This window comes from Cornus florida, unplaced genomic scaffold, assembly GCF_030987335.1.
Source record: "Cornus florida cultivar Cherokee Brave unplaced genomic scaffold, ASM3098733v1 CherokeeBrave_3.0.0_Hap2_Chr06, whole genome shotgun sequence".
Taxonomy (NCBI): domain Eukaryota; kingdom Viridiplantae; phylum Streptophyta; class Magnoliopsida; order Cornales; family Cornaceae; genus Cornus; species Cornus florida.
The window spans coordinates 103,113,116-103,131,606 of NW_026775576.1; the positions used below are offsets into that span (position 1 = coordinate 103,113,116).

The 18,491-nt window shown below is 33.7% G+C and overlaps 1 protein-coding gene across 1 annotated transcript; it reads right to left on the reverse strand.

Annotated features, from left to right (window-relative positions):
- Window positions 1–3,437: 3,437 nt before the first annotated feature.
- On the reverse strand, window positions 3,438–6,809 carry LOC132314739 (uncharacterized). The gene is made up of 9 exons (XM_059813562.1): window positions 6,110–6,809; window positions 5,832–5,966; window positions 5,593–5,669; window positions 5,278–5,475; window positions 4,815–5,150; window positions 4,332–4,709; window positions 4,191–4,286; window positions 3,749–3,941; window positions 3,438–3,544 (listed from the first exon to the last, which is right to left on the reverse strand). Exons 1-9 carry the CDS (start codon window positions 6,807–6,809, stop codon window positions 3,438–3,440), a joined length of 2,220 nt encoding a protein of 739 aa, XP_059669545.1.
- Between the last annotated feature and the right edge of the window lie 11,682 nt (window positions 6,810–18,491).

An 18,491-nucleotide genomic window follows, 5' to 3' on the forward strand; every position in this document is an offset into this window, starting at 1 on the left:
TATGTCCTACACAAACTGAATCTTATACATAATGATATTTTATTATACCATCAAATAAGCATTCTCCATATCCAATTCATCCTACACATTTAATCTTAATTGCTAAAACATTTTAAAAGATTAAATCAATTCGTTTGTTTAAAACATTCAAATAGCAAGCATCATTATGATTGAGTCTATTTAAATTTATTTAAACCCAAACCTAGTTCCTATTTAATGTTTAGAAACCTTAAGCATGTTTATACGTTCCATCATTCCACAAATATGAAAAATATATAATGTAAACATATAAAAATTCACACTAGAAATCAAATCAAAATTATGCATTTATCAATTCATGATATAAGAACAGATATGAACCAATTTCATAAAACCTATATTCTAATCCAATTAAACATGCATAATTATTTAATTTTATGTGTTTAATAAATCTTAGAATTTCCTAGGCATGTACAGAAACACGAATCAAAGGGAAAGAGATAGAAGAAGAACTTGCCTTAAACTTTTGGATCGAAAGTTAAACTTCTTCTTCCTTGACCTTCTCTCTACAGGGTTTTTTTTTCCTCCTTCCTTCCTTTTCCTCCTTCCCTCTCTAATTCTCTCTCTATCTCTAGAATATATCACGTGAATATTTCTGACCCCCTTTTACAACCTATAGCTATATATTTATAGGCTAAATAAAATAACCCTAACCCTTTTCCCAATCTAAGTCAACTTAAAAAAAATAAATATCAAAATATTAAAAAGGTAAGTAAAATATGTTACGTATATAATTTATTAAACGTTTATTAAATAAATAAATTATACACATTCCATTATTTATTAATGGATTATCCAATAATACTTAAGTTACCATAATATTATAAAGTAACTTAAAACATAACACGTGTCAAATCTATGTATATTTTTATTATTTAAATATAAAACATATACATCAGATTAAATATTATTACCCAAGTTACCATAAAAGTAATTAATAAATTACTTTCCTTTTTATATATTTATATAATATATATCTATATATATACATACACAACTATCCATGGGTAATAATCCATACACATCCAACCTCCTATCCAAATAGTCCATGGGACCCAATTGGTTGGCCCATTACTACTAACCATAATCATAAAAGAAAAATAAAATAAAATAATAAAAGAAAAGAAAATATTTAATTTATAATTAATCAAAACACAATTTAAGCACATAATCTAATTAAACAATTAACACATAGACAAATACAAATAATACATAGACACGTAATCAAATAATTAAGTAATACCTAATTCAATTAAGCAATTAGTCAAATAATTAATTAAATAATTAAAAATACAATTAAAACAAATAAATAAATACCGAGACTATCCTTTTAAAATTAGGGGTATTACATTTTTTGTGTCAATTATGTCTACTAGAAAATTTGAATCTGGGCATGAAAAAAGAAAAAAGAAAAAAAAAAACGAATCTGAATTGGATTTGAAATCTGCAGAAATTGAATCTGAAACAATTTATATCAACATGCCAAGCTTTTTGAAGATGAAAATCTTTTCAAAACTTGAAAAAAAAATTCATATCAAGAACTTTGACAAGCTAAAGTACTTAATATAGGGTAAAGCTCTAAAGTTACTTCTTGAAAATTAAAAAATACTTACAAAAAGCATGCTTTTAAGTGAATTCCATGGTGTTGGAAGGGGCTTGCCATGAAGTACCTAATACTCTGCTTTCACGAGTAGATTCTCAAATAGGATTAGTAAATTTGTGAAAAGAAGAGATAGGGTACTGAGTGGTGAATTTTTCAGAAATAAATTGCTAATTTTTTTTTATTAATTACCCAAATAGGATTTTCTATGCCTTAATCACTCAATTGTCTAAAGAAACATTGTTAGTTAACTAAAATTGAATTAAACAACAGTTGATTTTAGTTAATATATTTTTATTTAGCCCACCTGAGAAATCTTAGATCTGCCCTATTAATAATGGTTTGTTAATATAAAAGTTAGTGTAGGATTATCAATTTTGTATATGTACTGTGTAAGAACAATACTTAGGTTCCCACTCTACACCATACTCACTATTTATGGATATGCTATTTTTAATTAGTAAATTTAATATGGTGGGTAGATATCCACTTATTTTTTAATTAAAATAGAATACATTCATTTATTATTATCAACATTACCGGTCAGCATGGGTATATATTCTTAGGAACGTGATGATTTAGTTTTTATAAATTCCATACAAAAAGATTAAAGTGTAAATTGCACCGACAGCCCATTAAAATTTCAGTCAACACCACTCAGTGGCTGATCAACAACTTTTTTTACATTGACACCCCTACCATTTGAAATGTCATAAATGCCCCTGAATTTTTTAATTCAATTTTATTAAGAAAATATTAATCATGTCAATTTACTATACTAGCCATTCTTATGCTGAAAAATTACAACACATATAACTTTAAAATGAACAAACCCTAAAATTGTAGACAATAGTGAGAGGAGGATGAGGAATGGCGGGTATGAGGCGAAAATCAAACGGCGGTGGTACATGGTTGGAGATCAAAGGGCGGGAGAATTGGTAGAGAGTGGGGTGGTGTATATATGTGTGTGCAGACATTACATGTTGGAAGGTATACATAAATGTATATATACATACATTTATGTGTGTGTGAAGGAATAGAGGAAAGAAGATGTGGTGGTTGCGGGTAGGGGTGGGGGTTGCAGGAATGTGGGTAGGTGTCTGAGGTCCAGAGGTTAGAGTATTAATATATAAAAAAAAGAGAAAAGAGAGAATTGCATAAAGGCTTGAATGAGATGAATTACCCATTCACAGTTCTAGTATTTATAGATAAAATGAGCACATACTCATATTACAAGAAAGGAAACTAAATCAAATCATTGCATATTCTATGCCTAGACATATGTGTAAATAAAGTCAAATACATGATTTGTGGCTATCATATCTCATAGATAATATCGTAAGTCACATCCCATGATTTGGGCCTATCATATCTCGGCTATTATGGTAAGTTATACCATAAATCATGATATCATAAATGCTAACACTCCCCCTCAAGTTGGTGCGTGGATATCTGAAATGCCCAACTTGGACAATGCATTCTTAAACACAATCTTGCTGACGCCCTTTGTAAGAATGTCTACAAGCTGCTGAGAGCTTGTGACAAACAGAGTGCAAATTTGACCAGAGATGATCTTCTATCGAATGAAGTAACGGTCCACCTCTATATGCTTAGTCCTGTCATGCTGAACGGGATTTACTGCTATGCTAATGGCAGACTTGTTGTCGCAGTAGAGTGAGAATGGAAGCGACACTAGAAGGCACAAGTCTGTCATCAAGGTTTTCAGCCAAAGTAACTCACCTACCCCAAGAGCCATAGCCCTATACTCTGCCTCTGCACTAGATCGAGAGATAACATCCTACTTCTTACTGCGCCAAGTAACCAAGTTACCACCAATAGTGGTACAATAACCTGAAGTAAACCTCCTATCTGAAATTGATCCTGCATAATCAGCATCTGTCCAAGCTTCAACACGTAAGTGACCATGATTAGCAAACAAAATACCACAGCCTAGACACCCTTTTAAGTAACGAAGAATCCGAATAGTTGCATCAAGGTGTGGGGCACGAGGAGAGTGCATGAATTGACTCACGACAATCATGGCATAAGCAATGTTAGGTCGAGTCATGGATAAATAGATGAGCTTCCCCACAAGTCGTTAATACTGACCAATATCTGACAACAACTCCCCCTCAGAATCAGCCAACCGATGATTCTGCTCAATTGGAGTATCAGCAGGACGAGCGCCAAGCTGACCAGAAGCAGAAAGCAAGTCAAGAACATACTTGCGTTGAAAGATGAAAATGCCAGTCTTGGAGCGAGCCACCTCAATGCCCAAGAAGTATCGTAGGAGACCAAGATCCTAAATTTTAAATTAATGGCCAAAATAGCTCTTAACTTCATTAATTCCGGTAGTATCATCACCGGTAAGAATAATATCATCGACATACATAATGAGAGCAACTGTTTTACCGCCTAAATGACGTAAAAACAAGGTATGATCAGCTGCACTTTGATGGAAACCAAACTTGAGCATAGCAATGCCAAAGCGATCAGACCAAGCTCAAGGAGATAGCTTGAGGCCATATAGAAAACAACGAAGACAACATACCATACCAGAATGAGTAGGAGAACAAAAGCCCGGAGGTGGAACCATGTACACCTCCTCCTGCAAATCACCATTAAGAAAGGCATTCTTGACATCTAACTGAAATAGAGGCCAAGATCAAATTACAGCAACGGAAAATAATACACGGATGGTATTCATCTTGGCAACAGAGGCAAAAGTCTCTTGATAATCTATAACATAAGTCTGAGCATAACCCTTGGCAACCAATCGGGCCTTGTAACGAGCAACTGACCCATCTGGATTATGCTTGACTGTAAACACCCAACGACAACCCACAGCCTTTCGTCCAATAGGAAGCGGAACCATGTCCCAAGTCTGATTTTTCTCAAGTGCTTGTAGTTCTTCTGTCATAGCATCACGCCATTGAGGTTGTGCTAGCGCATCTGCAACATTGGAAGGAATAGGAACCGAGGCAACAGAAACAAGAAAACTTCGATAGAAGGGTGAGAGAGCATAATCAGAAATAAAATTAGAAATAGGGTAAGTACAAGAACGTTTATCCTTTCAAAGAGCAATGAGGCGATCATCAAGCGAAACAATAGCTTAAGAAGGCGGAGTTGGTGCCGAAGGAACAGGGCAGTTGATCGTGGAAGTAGAAGCTTGTACCTGTTGTCTCCGATTATAAACCTGTGAAAAAGGAACAATTCCCCCTGCTGGAGGGGTATCACGAGGAGGAATTATAGAAGAAGAAACAGGTAATGGTAGAGGAGTTGAAGACGGAAGAAAGTGATCATCCATTATATTCAGTGGGAACCATTCACTCTGAGAACCAACTGAACCACTATAGTATGGTGTATGCTCAAAGAAAGAAACATCCATGGATATAAACAGCCAACGACTGGGAGGATGGTAACACCTATAACCTTTTTGAGAGTGAGAATAGCCCAAAAGCACACACTTCAAAGCCTTGGGGTCAAGCTTTGTACGAGTTTGCCCCAACTGCTGAACAAAGCACACACACCCCAAAGACTCGTGGAGGAATAAAAAATAGAGATGAATTGGGATGTAAGATTGAGAGTGGGGCTGCAAAGTTAAGAATCTTAGAAGGAGTCCTATTAATGATGTAAACAGCGGTAAGAACTGCATCTCCCCAAAATGACTGGGGAACATTCATGCCAATGCAGATTGCTCTCGCTAAGTCAAGGATGTGGCGATTCTTTCTCTCAGAACGACCATTCTGTTGAAGAGTTTTAACATTAGCCAGCTGATGCGCAATCCCAAATTCTGTACATAACCGTTGTACCTCCCCATAAGTGTACTCTGTACCCTGCTCAGATCGGAATTTTTTAATGGTACGACCAAATTGAGTCTGAACCATTGTCATAAAATTTTTAAAAATGGTGTATACCTCATTTTTGGTTTTCATAAGATAAACCTAAGTAACACGACTATGATCATCAATGAACAACACGAAATATCGAAATCTAAGACTAGAAGTAACTGGGCAAGGACCCCACACATCTGAATGAACAAAATCAAAAGGTGTTAAAGTAGATTTATTACCATGTTTAGCCATATGACATGTTTCACAGGATAAATCTGACACTACCACGTTACAAAATAAGGAAGGAAATAAATGTTTCAAATAACTAAAAGAAATATGTCTTAAACGCATGTGCCAACACATAAGCTGGGCTTTATTAGATGAAACTATATTAGAAAATGAAGCTGAATGTGCTTGCGGCGACAAAGGAGTATCCAACAGGTATAAACCGTCCACTTCACGCCCACTGCCAATCTCTGTTTCGACACCAGATCCTGAAAAATACAATGAGAGGGAAAGAACGTTACACTACAATTTAATTGTTTGGTAACGCTACTAACAGAAATAAGATTTATAGTCAACTTTGGAACATGAAGTGTATTTGACAAAATTAATGAAGGAGTAACTGATATGTGACCCTTCCCAGCAATGGAAGATGGAGAACCATCCGCAAGGTGGACCTTGCGTTGGCCAGAGCAAATACTATAAGATTGGAAGAGTGAAGACATACCAGTCATATTGTCTGAAGCACCAGAATCAATGATCCATGAAGATGTAGATACGCTATGTGCAGACGTAATAGTACCTGAGTGGGTATAAGTGGAGGTTGGCTGAGATGATGCCTCCATTTGGTTGAAGAATTGCTTGAACTTGTCCAAATCAACTTGAGTCAAGGTAACTGTGGCAGAAGATGTAGAGGCAGGGTTGTCAGGAGTTGACAACGAGACTGGTTGTGTAACAGAATGTGCAGAGGATCGAGGCTGTTGTTTCTGTTGCGGTGGACGTCCATGTAGAGCATAACAACGAGATTTGATGTGACCAATTTTTCCGCAATGGTCACACCGTCTACGTTGTCGTCCTAGAGGAGAATCGGTGGTAGTGCTCTGAACTGACTGGGATGGTGAAGTTCCTGAAAGGTTGGGAATCCGAACTGCCATAGCAGAACGATCAACAGAAGCAACACCTAATGGATGAGTCCGGCGGCTCTCATCTGACAACACATAAGAATATGTATCCTCAAGAGTAGGGAATGAAGATAAGCCCAATAAATGAACACGAGCATACTCAAACTTGTCGTTCAACCCGGCAAGAAACTGAAACATTCGATTCTTCTCCATAATTCCTGTATATAAAACTACATCATCTGGATCTTCCAAGAGTGGAAGGAATCATAATATGACATCTCCTCCCAAATAGCACGAAGCTTGGCGATGTAACCTGAAACTGTCAAGTCACCCTGAGAAATCCTGGTGATATCTCGCCCCAGCTGAAAAATTCGTGCATTATTTTGCCTCTGAGAATAAGTGCGTTGAACTGAATCCCAAATCTGCTTAGCAGTCTTCATAAACATATAGTCAACAGCTATGTTTGGTTGCATCGAATTGACTAGCCAGGACATAACCATAGCGTTATCTGCAAACCACTGTGGATATGCCTTCTCTGACTTAGCTGGCTCTTTCTCAGAACCAGTAATATAGCCAATCTTGCCTTTGCCACCAATGAACATCTTGGCAGATTGTGCCCAAATCAAATAGTTGGAACCATCCAACTTCACTGTGGTGATTTGAAGTCCTGGATTTTCTGATGAGTTGGTGGGAAAAATGGCACCACCACCCACATAACGTGAGCCAAGAGAATTAACAGTCGAGAATCCTGAATCTGCCATAATCTGTCACACGACAATAAAAAGAACTCCAAAAACACCACAAATTCTGTTAATAAATCAAAGGGTCTCCTAAGATCATAAACAATGTCTCCTCAGACCATTTCCGAAAAATCCAAATACATACCTTTTTTAAGGAGCGCTGCCCGCTTACATATAGCCAGACAGCCTTGTTCTTTATATTCGGAACCTCTTTGTAAACTAATTTTTTTTTTACCCAAGCCCTTCTAGATTGTTACCCAACCCTAGAAGAGTGAAAAAGAAATTGTAAAACTTAAAAATACCTGTTTTTTTTATCACAAAACAGCAACACAGAAAAACATGTGTAGGCAACGTCACACGATGTCACAAATAGCCTAAGGTAGCTGTCGCACAAGTAGCAAGGCTGCTGAAAGGTGTGGAAAGGTGTTGGCTCTGATACCAAGTAGAAATATATAAAAAGAAAAGAAAAGAGAGAATTGCGTAAAGGCTTGAATGAGATGAATTACCCATTCACAACTCTAATATTTATAGATAAAATGAGCACTTGCTCATATTACAAGAAAGAAAACTAAATCAAATCATTACATATTCTATGCCTAGACATATGCGTAAATAAGGTCAAATACACGATTTGTGGCTATCATATCTTACATATAATATAGTAAATCACATCACATAATTTGGGCCTATCATATCTCGACTATTATGATAAGTTATATTATAAATTGTGGTATCATAAATGTTAACAGCTAGTTTGGTTTATTTTTATTTTTTTGGTTTATGTTGAGAAGTCAAAGTGGGGGTAAAAAGTCATTTCATAGTGTCATAAGATCGGAGGGTAGTCAATGCCAAATTTTGAAATTTTAAGGAAGTGAGTTAGTTTTCATTGAAGCCAGGTTCATAGGGAATCCCGTGCAAAGTAGTCAAATGGATTCCCGTCCAAAAGAAAGAACTGGTTCGTTGATCCGCCACTGAATAGCGTTGATCAGAAAGTGTCAATACAATTTACAAATATTAAATTAGTAATGTCAGTCTTTTCGTGTCCAACGGAATTTTCAGGTCTCTAATAAATATTACCTACTGGAAAATTTCAAGCTCCTACAAATTCATTGAAGTTTTATAGTGATTTATGTTATTTCAGCACTTAGAAATCATAAACGGTAAGATCTCTTCTTTATTACTACAGGGCCCACTACTGAAAAAGAGAAATTCAAATAACTTTCACAATAAAAAAAGCTCTGCTAACTGTAGCTTTACAGTCCTTGTCTTCTTGTGCAAAAATTATTTTTGCTTTTGCTAATTTGACTTATTCGTGTAGAAACCAATAAAGATAGGGGATAAGAGAGGGATAGGAAGAAGAACAGAGGAGTCTGTCGTTGGATTTTATAAATCTTGGATGGGAGTTGGGGGCATCAATTCCATGTCATTTCCAATGGACACATAATTGAAGACCAGAGGGGTTGGGAAATTTCCAAAAAAATTTCAGACATAGTGGGGACCATTATAATACTGGACGAGAACTTCACACTCTTTGGGCTCTTTTTCAATTTCGAACTAGTTGGTCTTCGCGAAAGTGACCACTCATTGAGTCATGTCTGTCTTTATGGAGTCTGAAGCTTTTTCCTTCTTTTTCAATTTCAAACTTGTTGGTCTTCGCGAAAGTGACCACTTAATTCTGTTTTTATGAAGTCTGAAACTTTTTCCTTCTTTTTTAATTTTCTCTTTAAGAGCAACCCCAGTGCACCCATTGCTTTTCATTTACACTTTATATAAAGTGTGTAATTACATCATCAATTTTATATAAAATGTACAGTCACGTTAGCATTTAATTATATACTTATTTTAAAAATTCTAAATTTTTATTATGCACTCATTTTTTCATTATATATTTTATTATATTATTATTTTTTAAATAATTATTTTAATCCAATATCATCACACAATATTAATTTTTTTTATTTTATATCATTATTTCACACACATTCCCACACAATGGCCCACCATTATGTTACCCTTTCTGCTCAAGCCAGACGCTACTCCATTACTTAGCTGTGAAGAGTGGAGTGTGTAATATGAACTGGGTCTCACTAGTGTGTAATCCACACAGGAGCGCCATTCATTACACACAGACACACATATTATACACTTTGTCTTGATGCTGGGGTTGCTCTAACTCTCCCTAACCCACTATAAATATTGGTAGATCTAATAGTCAGATATACCCTCCATCTTAGAGCATTTCCAATGGGGCTGTCATATGGGCTACCAATTCAAAATATAGTAAGTTGGCTTAAAAATAGGCTCTCCAATGCAATGTTATTTTGGTTGCTATTTTTTAACTTTGCTATTTCTTATACCAATTGTAGCACAAGAAATAGCCGTAGCTATTTCAGAGGGAAAGAGAGGGGGGGGGGGGGGGTTTCAGATATATATATATATATATATATTGTGTGTGTGTGTGTGTGTGTGTGTATATATATAAAAGATCATAAAAAATTTCACCAAATAGGATTTAGTTTGCAAAACAAGAATTACAAACTTTGATTACAGAAAAAAAAAAGAAAAAAAGAATTACAGACCTTGATCATATAATAAAATTATAGAAAAAAAAATTAAAACAAAACCCATACATACAAGTTAGCAGTTGCAGAGAAAGAGAAGGGAGCAAGCTTGAGACAGCGGCTGAAGCTTGCGAACGCGAACCCGAACTCGAACAGCGGGATATGGAAACTGAAAGATATGGGTTTTGATTTTTTGAACAATCTTAAATGATATGGCCAATATGGGTTTCGATATAGCTAATAGGTTTTGGATTTTTGATTCTTGCAGACGATAAGATAAAGTTAAATATATGGGTTTTGAACATCTGATTCTTGTAGATTTTGTAGCTTGCAGTGGCAGAGAGAGAGAGAGGGGCAATTTCAGAGCTGTGAACGAGTGAATAGAGATGGACGCGATTTGTGAGGTTGAAATGATTTGCCCTAAAACTATATATATTTTGGAGGCTGAAATGATTTGTCCTAAATATATATATATATATTTTTAATATTAATATAATCAAATATATATAATATACATATATATATATATATAATATATATATATATAAATTTCCAAAAAAGATAAAAATATTATATAAAAAAAATTTATATAATAATATAATCAAATATATATAATATACATATATATATATAATATATATAAATTTCCAAAAAAGATAAAAATATTATATAAAAAAATTTATATAATAATATAATCAAATATATAAATTTATATATTTAATTATATTATTATATAAATTTTTTTTATATAATATTTTTATCTTTTTTGGAAATTTATATATATATATATATATTTGGTCTTTTTTGACAAGATATTTTAGATTTTTGATTCTTTTTAATTAAGTTTAATTTTAGTTTTCTTTTAATATTTACAATTTGACTTGGAATGTGCCTAATATTAACATTACTGATGCAAATATGAATGGTGAGAATGATAATTGAAAAAGAATAATGGTTGTGTTAAAAAATAGTATTTTCATTATTGGAGCAGAATTGCTAAAATGTAGCATTTTAACACTGTAGCACTGTCAAAATATAAATTTGGTATCCGAATTTGACATTTTAGCATTGGAGATGCTCTTAGCATTGAAATCTCTTTCTCACTACATCTCTCTCTAAAAGGCACCACATTTTCTCTTCAAACCCCATCTTACTTAAATCGGTAAGGTTTTGTTCAAGCATTCATTTGCCGTCTCTCTCAACTATCATCTTTTTGAACCGGTAAGCATCTCTCTTCTTGCTTTTTACTCTATTTTCATTTTTATTTCAAACCCAATATCATAGTCACCTAACCAACACCGATACTGTGACCATTTATTTTTTTTTGAAAGTTCAAGCAATTCAGTCACAAATTTATGAAAATTTCAGATAAATTTCTCTACTGTCCTGAATATCTATTTTTATTTTCTAATATCAGAAAATGAAGTATAAAAGTGAAATCATCAAGAAGAGTCATTAAATATTTTCATGAAATTCGTACCAATGTGGTTGAAAATTTGATTTTTGTCCTTTTGCTGGACCCCACTTGAAGCAAAATTTCCAATGTGGTGGTGTTTTTGTTCATTTCAAACAAAAGATTGTTTCTATGTACAGTATTAATTTCAAAACATTTTCTGAAGTACCTTACTAATAAGATTAATTAATGGTTCTTATTATTTTTCCCTCAATTGTATTAATGCAGGGGATGTCGCTTTTTCAACATATGGAGTTCAATGGGTTGAGTAGTGTCGGAAAATAGGTATATTACTTTGTGATTTTTTATTTGTTATACACCTTAGTTTGTATGAACACAACTAGATGATGGGTCGTTCCAAATTTTGATTTTCCACTGGTTTTCTGTATCAAGTTCCTGTTCACTAATTCCTTTGTTGTCGTTGAGATGAAAACTCACATGCACTACAATAGCGGTAGGGTAAACTACAATGACATCCGACTAATTGTAACTATACGTTCTAATTGATCCCAATCCAGTCAAAAGTTGCACTATGCATTAATTGCTCCTCTTTGCTTCTTTTGCAATTAATTCTCCCCCACACACACACACTCTCTCTCTCTCCATCCATGGTCAAACACACACACATGTATTTATACAAATGTAAACTATACTTTCTTTAAAGTTTTAGCAATCTCATTTAGATGGTGTTACTTTTACTTCCTCTTAAGTTAGGTCATAGGTGTGTCAGGTTTCTTTTTCACCTGAAACCCTTCAAAAAAGAACAGGGAAACAAAAGAAGTAAAGGTAAGAAGGAAAGTTTAAGTGTTCGCAGTTTTATTATTATTACTATTATCATTTTTATTTATCTGTATCTTTGGCCACTCAGCCTTAGGTCATGTGGTATCACCATGTTCAAGTTCTGCACAGTGAATGTATGAGTAACTTTCCCAACCTAAAAATAACCCACTTTTTTTATTCAACTTTTTATTGCTTGCAGAAATCTATTAGGCTGGAACCAGCTCCAGGATCGAGTTCCTACTCACATTTGGCTGGCACCTACTTTTCATCGTCGTTTGCATCAAAGCGATTTGGAAATATGTCATGAGCCTCATTACCCTAGTAGACACATGCAGTCAATCCATCAATGCCGTTGATAGTTCATGAGCCTTATTTACCTATGTCCCATGTTGGACTTGGTCATGGCTACCAAGGACTCTCTACACCTAGAGAAACAAATTATTGGACTACAAACAATGGGTATCAAAAATGCCCGGAAGGACATTGTTTTGTGCTCGTCCTAGCTCGGGTGTGCCTGGAGGTCTATCGTCTCTTGAATTCGGAACTGCCATTCATAGAATTAGCAGCATGGAGATCACACAGGGTTGGACTTATCACTCAACCTTTGATCAAAATTAATCTGTTTTTATGTGTGTTATCCCATTGTTGGTAGTTGTCCTAAATTTCATTTGGTTTGTGTTTCTATATTGTTTCTTGTTCTAGGATTTCATTGTATATGCTTAGCTGTATCTGCTAGTGACTGAAATCATTGTGCTTTAATTTACTCACTCCATCCCAAAAATTAAAGCACAATGATTTCAGCAACGGACACACAACCAAGACTAAGAGCATACCATGAAATCCTAGGACAAGAAACAGCCATCAATTTACAAACACAAACCAAATGAAATCTAAGCACAACTACACTATTCAATGGGACAACACATAGAAAAGCAGATTAATTTTGATCAAAGGTTGAGTGATAGGTCATGACACTAGTATTATTTATGAAATCATTGTGCTTTAATTTAACATTTATCCTTGTCTATGAAATTCTCACGAGTGTTCAGAAAATTTTCTTATTTATGCACTAAAACATCAGGTTCTTCCAATGTTGAAAAGGAAAGAAAAAAAAAATGCTAAAAGGGTTTGGGTTTGGAGAGATTGGATTTACACCAATTGCATTGTAGAGATTGAATATTCAATGCACAAATTTAAATCAATCAACAGTGCTCTATCCTATTCATTCATGCTTGGTGAGCTCATTAAGATAAGTTGTCTTTTAATGGGAGTTTTATTTTTTGAAATCGTGGTTAAAGCAACACAACAAAAATTGCTTAAGGTGTTATTTGTTTTTTTAGTGAAATCTGGCATAGGGACAAAAACATTTGAACTGTGGATGCCAAAAAATTTTAGTTTATGGGAATTTTTTTTTCATGTGAAACTAAAAAAAGATTTTCAGAAAATGTTTGGTTGTCTTAAAATCTTTTGACCATTAAATTTTGAGAAGTTATTATATGTGCTCGTTTGGCACAACTTTTACTTATACTTTTACATAGACGAAAAAGAGAAGCTGAAGCTATTGCTTCTATTCGGCTTATTTGATAGTGTTTGGGAATTATGTTTTAGAAGAATTTTTAATGCTGTTTTATCTGTTTGGCAAAATGTTTACTAAAGCTCTTTTACTACTAATATAACCATTTTGCCCTTATATGAAATAACCCAACGACTGTAACCAAAACGGTTAAGATATTAACAAACATATCATTTGTGAAAGAACAAAATATGTCACACATTTATTATGAAAATGATTTAAAAATTATTTCTTTTACATTGTTGTTGGCTATAAAATGATCTAAATAACATATTTTTACATTTTTTAATTAATTTCACCATAAGAAAGTCATTCATACAGTTAATCTAATTATTTTTCTTTTTTTCTTTTTCATTTTTTTCAACATACACAATATATGTAACTCATTTTATAAATTCTTTCTTTTATAGTGTTTTGAGAAATTGATATATGAAAGGAATTTTTGTTTTTTTTTTTTAATACAACGCTTTACATATAAGTTTACCTATTTTTCAATTCAATTTTGAGGTGCAAAAAAGAAAAAGCTAAAGATGGAAAGATTTTTTTTTTTTCTTCATTTTTTTTTGGTTAGTGCATCATGGTTGCCATAGAAAGATTCTGAGGACGCTTTTACATACATGTTCATTTTGAGGTGAAAAGAAGAAGAAGCTAATGATGGAAAGTATTTCCTAATTCAATTTCGATGTGAAAAAAACAAAAAAATAAAAATAAAAAAGCTAAAGATGAAAAGATTTTTTTGTTCTTCATATTTTTTCGTTGACCATGGTGTAAGTTGAAAGAATCCTTAGCCCAACAGAGTTTATTTTCATAAACATCATCAAGTAAATCATATAAAATATATAAATGTATTACCTGTATAACAATTGAAGGCAAAAACATATAAAAACCAAAATAAAGATAGAATCGAAAAATAAATTGTAGTAGCCATATATATATATATATATATATATATATATATATATATATATATATATATTAAATAATACTACTGTATTTAGGATTTATTTGTCCAATGGAAAAAAAAATACAGAGTAGAAAAAACATAGTCAAATAATAATAATAATAAAAATCAGTTACCAAAAAAAATGAAAAACAAAATTTTATCTCAAACTGAGAAAACACAGACAATGCTAATTTCTCTTCATTAAAAAAAAAAAAAAACAAAAAAAAAGAAGAAGAAGAAGAAGAAGAAGAAGAAGAAGAAGATTGGACTGAGATATAAGATTAGATGGTGGTGCATCTCATGTAACTATGTTAGAAGCTTCCTGAATTCTTAAGTTTGAACCAACACAATAGACTAATCTTGAGGATGAAAAAAAGGAGAGAATAAATCCGTTGCTATGCGAACCAGATGAAAGAGACAATTTGTGATGCGATTAGGTTTCTTTACATATATATAGGGATACAGGTGGAATATTTTATTTTTTGTTCACAAATATGGAGGGCACGCTTGGTATTTTGAAAGTTTCATTAAGCCCCTTAACAGCTTCCCGTGTCTTTAAAAAAAGAGCGTTTAGAAAAAGCTGGGGGTACCCAGCTTCTCCAAAACGCTCTTCTAAGACTCAAAAGTTCTTTTAAAAAATTAAACAAACACTACTTAAAATAGTTTCTAACCCAAAAAGCTAAAAGCAACGTTTCAAAAGCCAATCTAAACAGGCCCTATGTCTGCGTAGGGAAGTGAATTCCATTTCAATCTATCAATCATTGAAAAATATTTTACATTTAGAAAATAAAGTCTTTTCTAAAAAAATATTTTACATTTAGGAGACCCTGATAACCAAACTTAAAATATTCATTTTATAGTCTACCCTTTGCTCCCTCTACATGATATACCCTTTGGAGGGTTCCAACATCAATAAAAGGGGCATATATCAAATTTTATAGTAAAAAGCAATGCCGTCAGTACGGAAGGTGGCTCACAAGAAGCGATGTTAGAGCATCTCCAATGCACCTTTCATTTGGGCTGCTAAACTCAAAATTTGTGAGGTGTAAAAAGTGGGCTCGGCTTTCATTTGGGCTCTCAAATTTTGAGAATGCCAATTTTTTTCTCAAATATAGGAGTTGCCAATTTTTTTGGCAGGCCTTCTCTCTCTCTCTCTGTACGACACCGTTTGGAACGGCTTTATCTCTGTCCATTACGTTCCTCCTCTCTTTCGACTAGTTGCGTTAACGATCTCTCTCTCCCTCTCATCTGCAACGACAACGATTATCAATGGTGACCGGGTAAAAAGTCTCAGATCTGTATTTTCTCTTCCCCTCTCATCCTCATATATATATATATATATATATATATATATATATATATATATATCTTCTCTCTGTTTCTCTCAAAATTTTCATTACCCAACTTGTTCTTCAATCTGGGGTTTGAGATTTTTGTACACACTTAAAAAGTGAACTACTATAATTCTTGTGTCATCTCTCTCCCTTTCATCTGCAACGACAAGTTTGTTGCCATTTCCAAAATCTGACTTCAATCTCTCTCTCTCTATATATATGTATGTTTGTATATCTAACTCTTAATACAAAATTTGATTTCAATCTCTCTCTCTCAATTCAATGATTTCAATTTCTCTATGGTCGAAGATGGTATTTACAGATCCGGCTTGAGAGTTAGCAGTTGCAGGGTGAGAGAGGTGGGCAAGCTTGAGAGTTAAGAGACAGCGGCTGAAGCTTGTGAACAGCAAACTCGAACCGGAACAACAGGCGATTGAAACTGAAAGATATGATTTTTGATTTTTTAAACATTCTGAAATGATATGCAGATATGGGTTTTGAACTTTTGATTCTTGCAAATGGATAGATAAACTGAAATATATGGGTTTTGAACTTCTGATTCTTGTAGATTTTGTAGTTTGCAGTTGCACAGAGAGAGGAGAAAGGGGCAAGTTCAGAGTTAAAAACGAGAATAAAGATGGAGGCAATTGGGGAGGCTGAAATGATTTGCCCTAAAAATATTGTGGGGGACATAATGCAATGAATGGTTAAGATGAGAAGGTAATTTCGAAATCAACGGTCAGAGTTAAAGTAGGATTGGAAAGCTAGAAGTGGGTTGGACTTGGTTCAATAGAGGGTGAGAATTGCTAAAATATAGCATTTTGAATGAAATGCACTATTGGCGCCAAATTGCTAAAATATAGTATTTTGACACTGTAGTTCCTCTCAAAATATAGATTTGGCAGCCCGAAATGGCATTTAGCATTGGAGATGCTCTTAGCCTAACTTCCCATTATTGTTGGCGATCGCTAAGAAGGTGTGTTTGGATAGATAAAGAAGAAAAAAAAATATTTGGATAATATTAATTAGGAGAGAAAGAAAAGAAAGGATACTAATCATTTTTATTCCTATTTAAATATATAGGGGAGAAAAGAAAAAGAAGGATAAATATTCTTGTTTGAATAAGATCGAAGAGAGAAAAGAAAAGAAAGGACAGTGACCAAATTACGATCCTACCCTTTCATAACCTTATCCTTTCTTTTTTTTTTCTTTTTTTTCTCTCTATCCCTCCAAATCAACCCTACCAAACACACCCTAAGGTCTCGTCATGACGCTTTATTTTTATCGGGACGTTTTAACTGGACTAACCACTCATTTAATTTTTTTTATAAACCTTCTCTATGCAAAAAATAAAAAATCTATTCTTTTATGTGCGAATTTCACATTTATTTTTTGTGATTCATTGCATTTACTTGGTATTTTACCACTTAATAATTATTCATTGGTTATTTTAAATTAGATGGCAACTGAGGAAAAAAATTGATAAAACAAAAATAAGGATTATGTACCCAATCAAGAAATAGAATGATATATTTATGGGTTAAGTGCAAAAAAACCCCCTTATATATAGACTTTGTACAAAACTAGTTATTATTTTTTGAAAATGTGTATGTTATTTTACAAAATTCAAAAAAGGTACAAATAAGTCCCTCTGACAATCTTTTTTACAAAAAGTAAAACTAAAAACCCTATTTTACCCTTTTAATTCCCATTTTGCCCCCCCCCCCCCCCACCCACACAATACCCATTTCTCTCTCCTCGCCCTTTCTCTCTCAAGTTAAAAAATTTCCTGAAGCCCTTTTCTTAAAAACATCTAAGGTTCCCGCGTGGAGGGGGTTTTTCGTTCTTCTTGAATTGTATGCCTTGATTGAGGGTACAAATCCAGGGGAGTTCGTTAACATTGCATTGAATATCTTTGCCTTCTCAATTACAAATTTAGGCAAACCTAGAATATTGGATATGAGTTCTATTTCAGGAAGTCCAGCATTTACTTGACTTGCTACACCGTAGTAGATGCCCTGATCCATTTGTAAGGACCAAGAAAAGAAAGGGAAGTGAATGGGAGCGCATACAATGTGCATCTCAACTTCAAAAGGCTGGAATTAAGTTCAAGAAAACTGAAGACAGCAACTTGTTTGATATTACTGTTGGGAAACGTGCTAGTTTTAAAAACTTTTCGAGGGATTTTAATTCATAGATCTTGATTCATTACATAGAGACAAATTTTATGCAAAAATAAAACATGATATATCATTCAATTAAAAGATTGAATACTTACATCAAGGTTTGAGTAAACCTTAGATCTCTCTTCTAAAGTGAATGTTCTCACTTATTGTAGATCCCTTTTGCTAGACACCTTTTCCATGGATCTCCATCTTCTTGGTAATGGTCTTGCCTTTAGGAATCACTCATAAGCCTCCATGAATGACCTTGAAAAACTAGGCTTGTGGGAGCCTCCATTAGATGAGAACATAAACCTTAATTTTTTAGAGAGAGAAGATAAATTCCTTT

Coding starts and splice junctions, on each gene's coding strand:
- LOC132314739 (XM_059813562.1), bottom strand. CDS start 6,809: ATGGAGAAGAATCGAATGTTTCAGTTTCTTGCCGGGTTGAACGACAAG. Junction 5,476..5,592: donor TCATTGATGATCATAGTCGT/GTTACTTAGGTT, acceptor CGATCTGAGCAG/GGTACAGAGTACACTTATGG. Junction 3,942..4,190: donor CTCCTACTCATTCTGGTATG/GTATGTTGTCTT, acceptor TTTAAAATTTAG/GATCTTGGTCTCCTACGATA.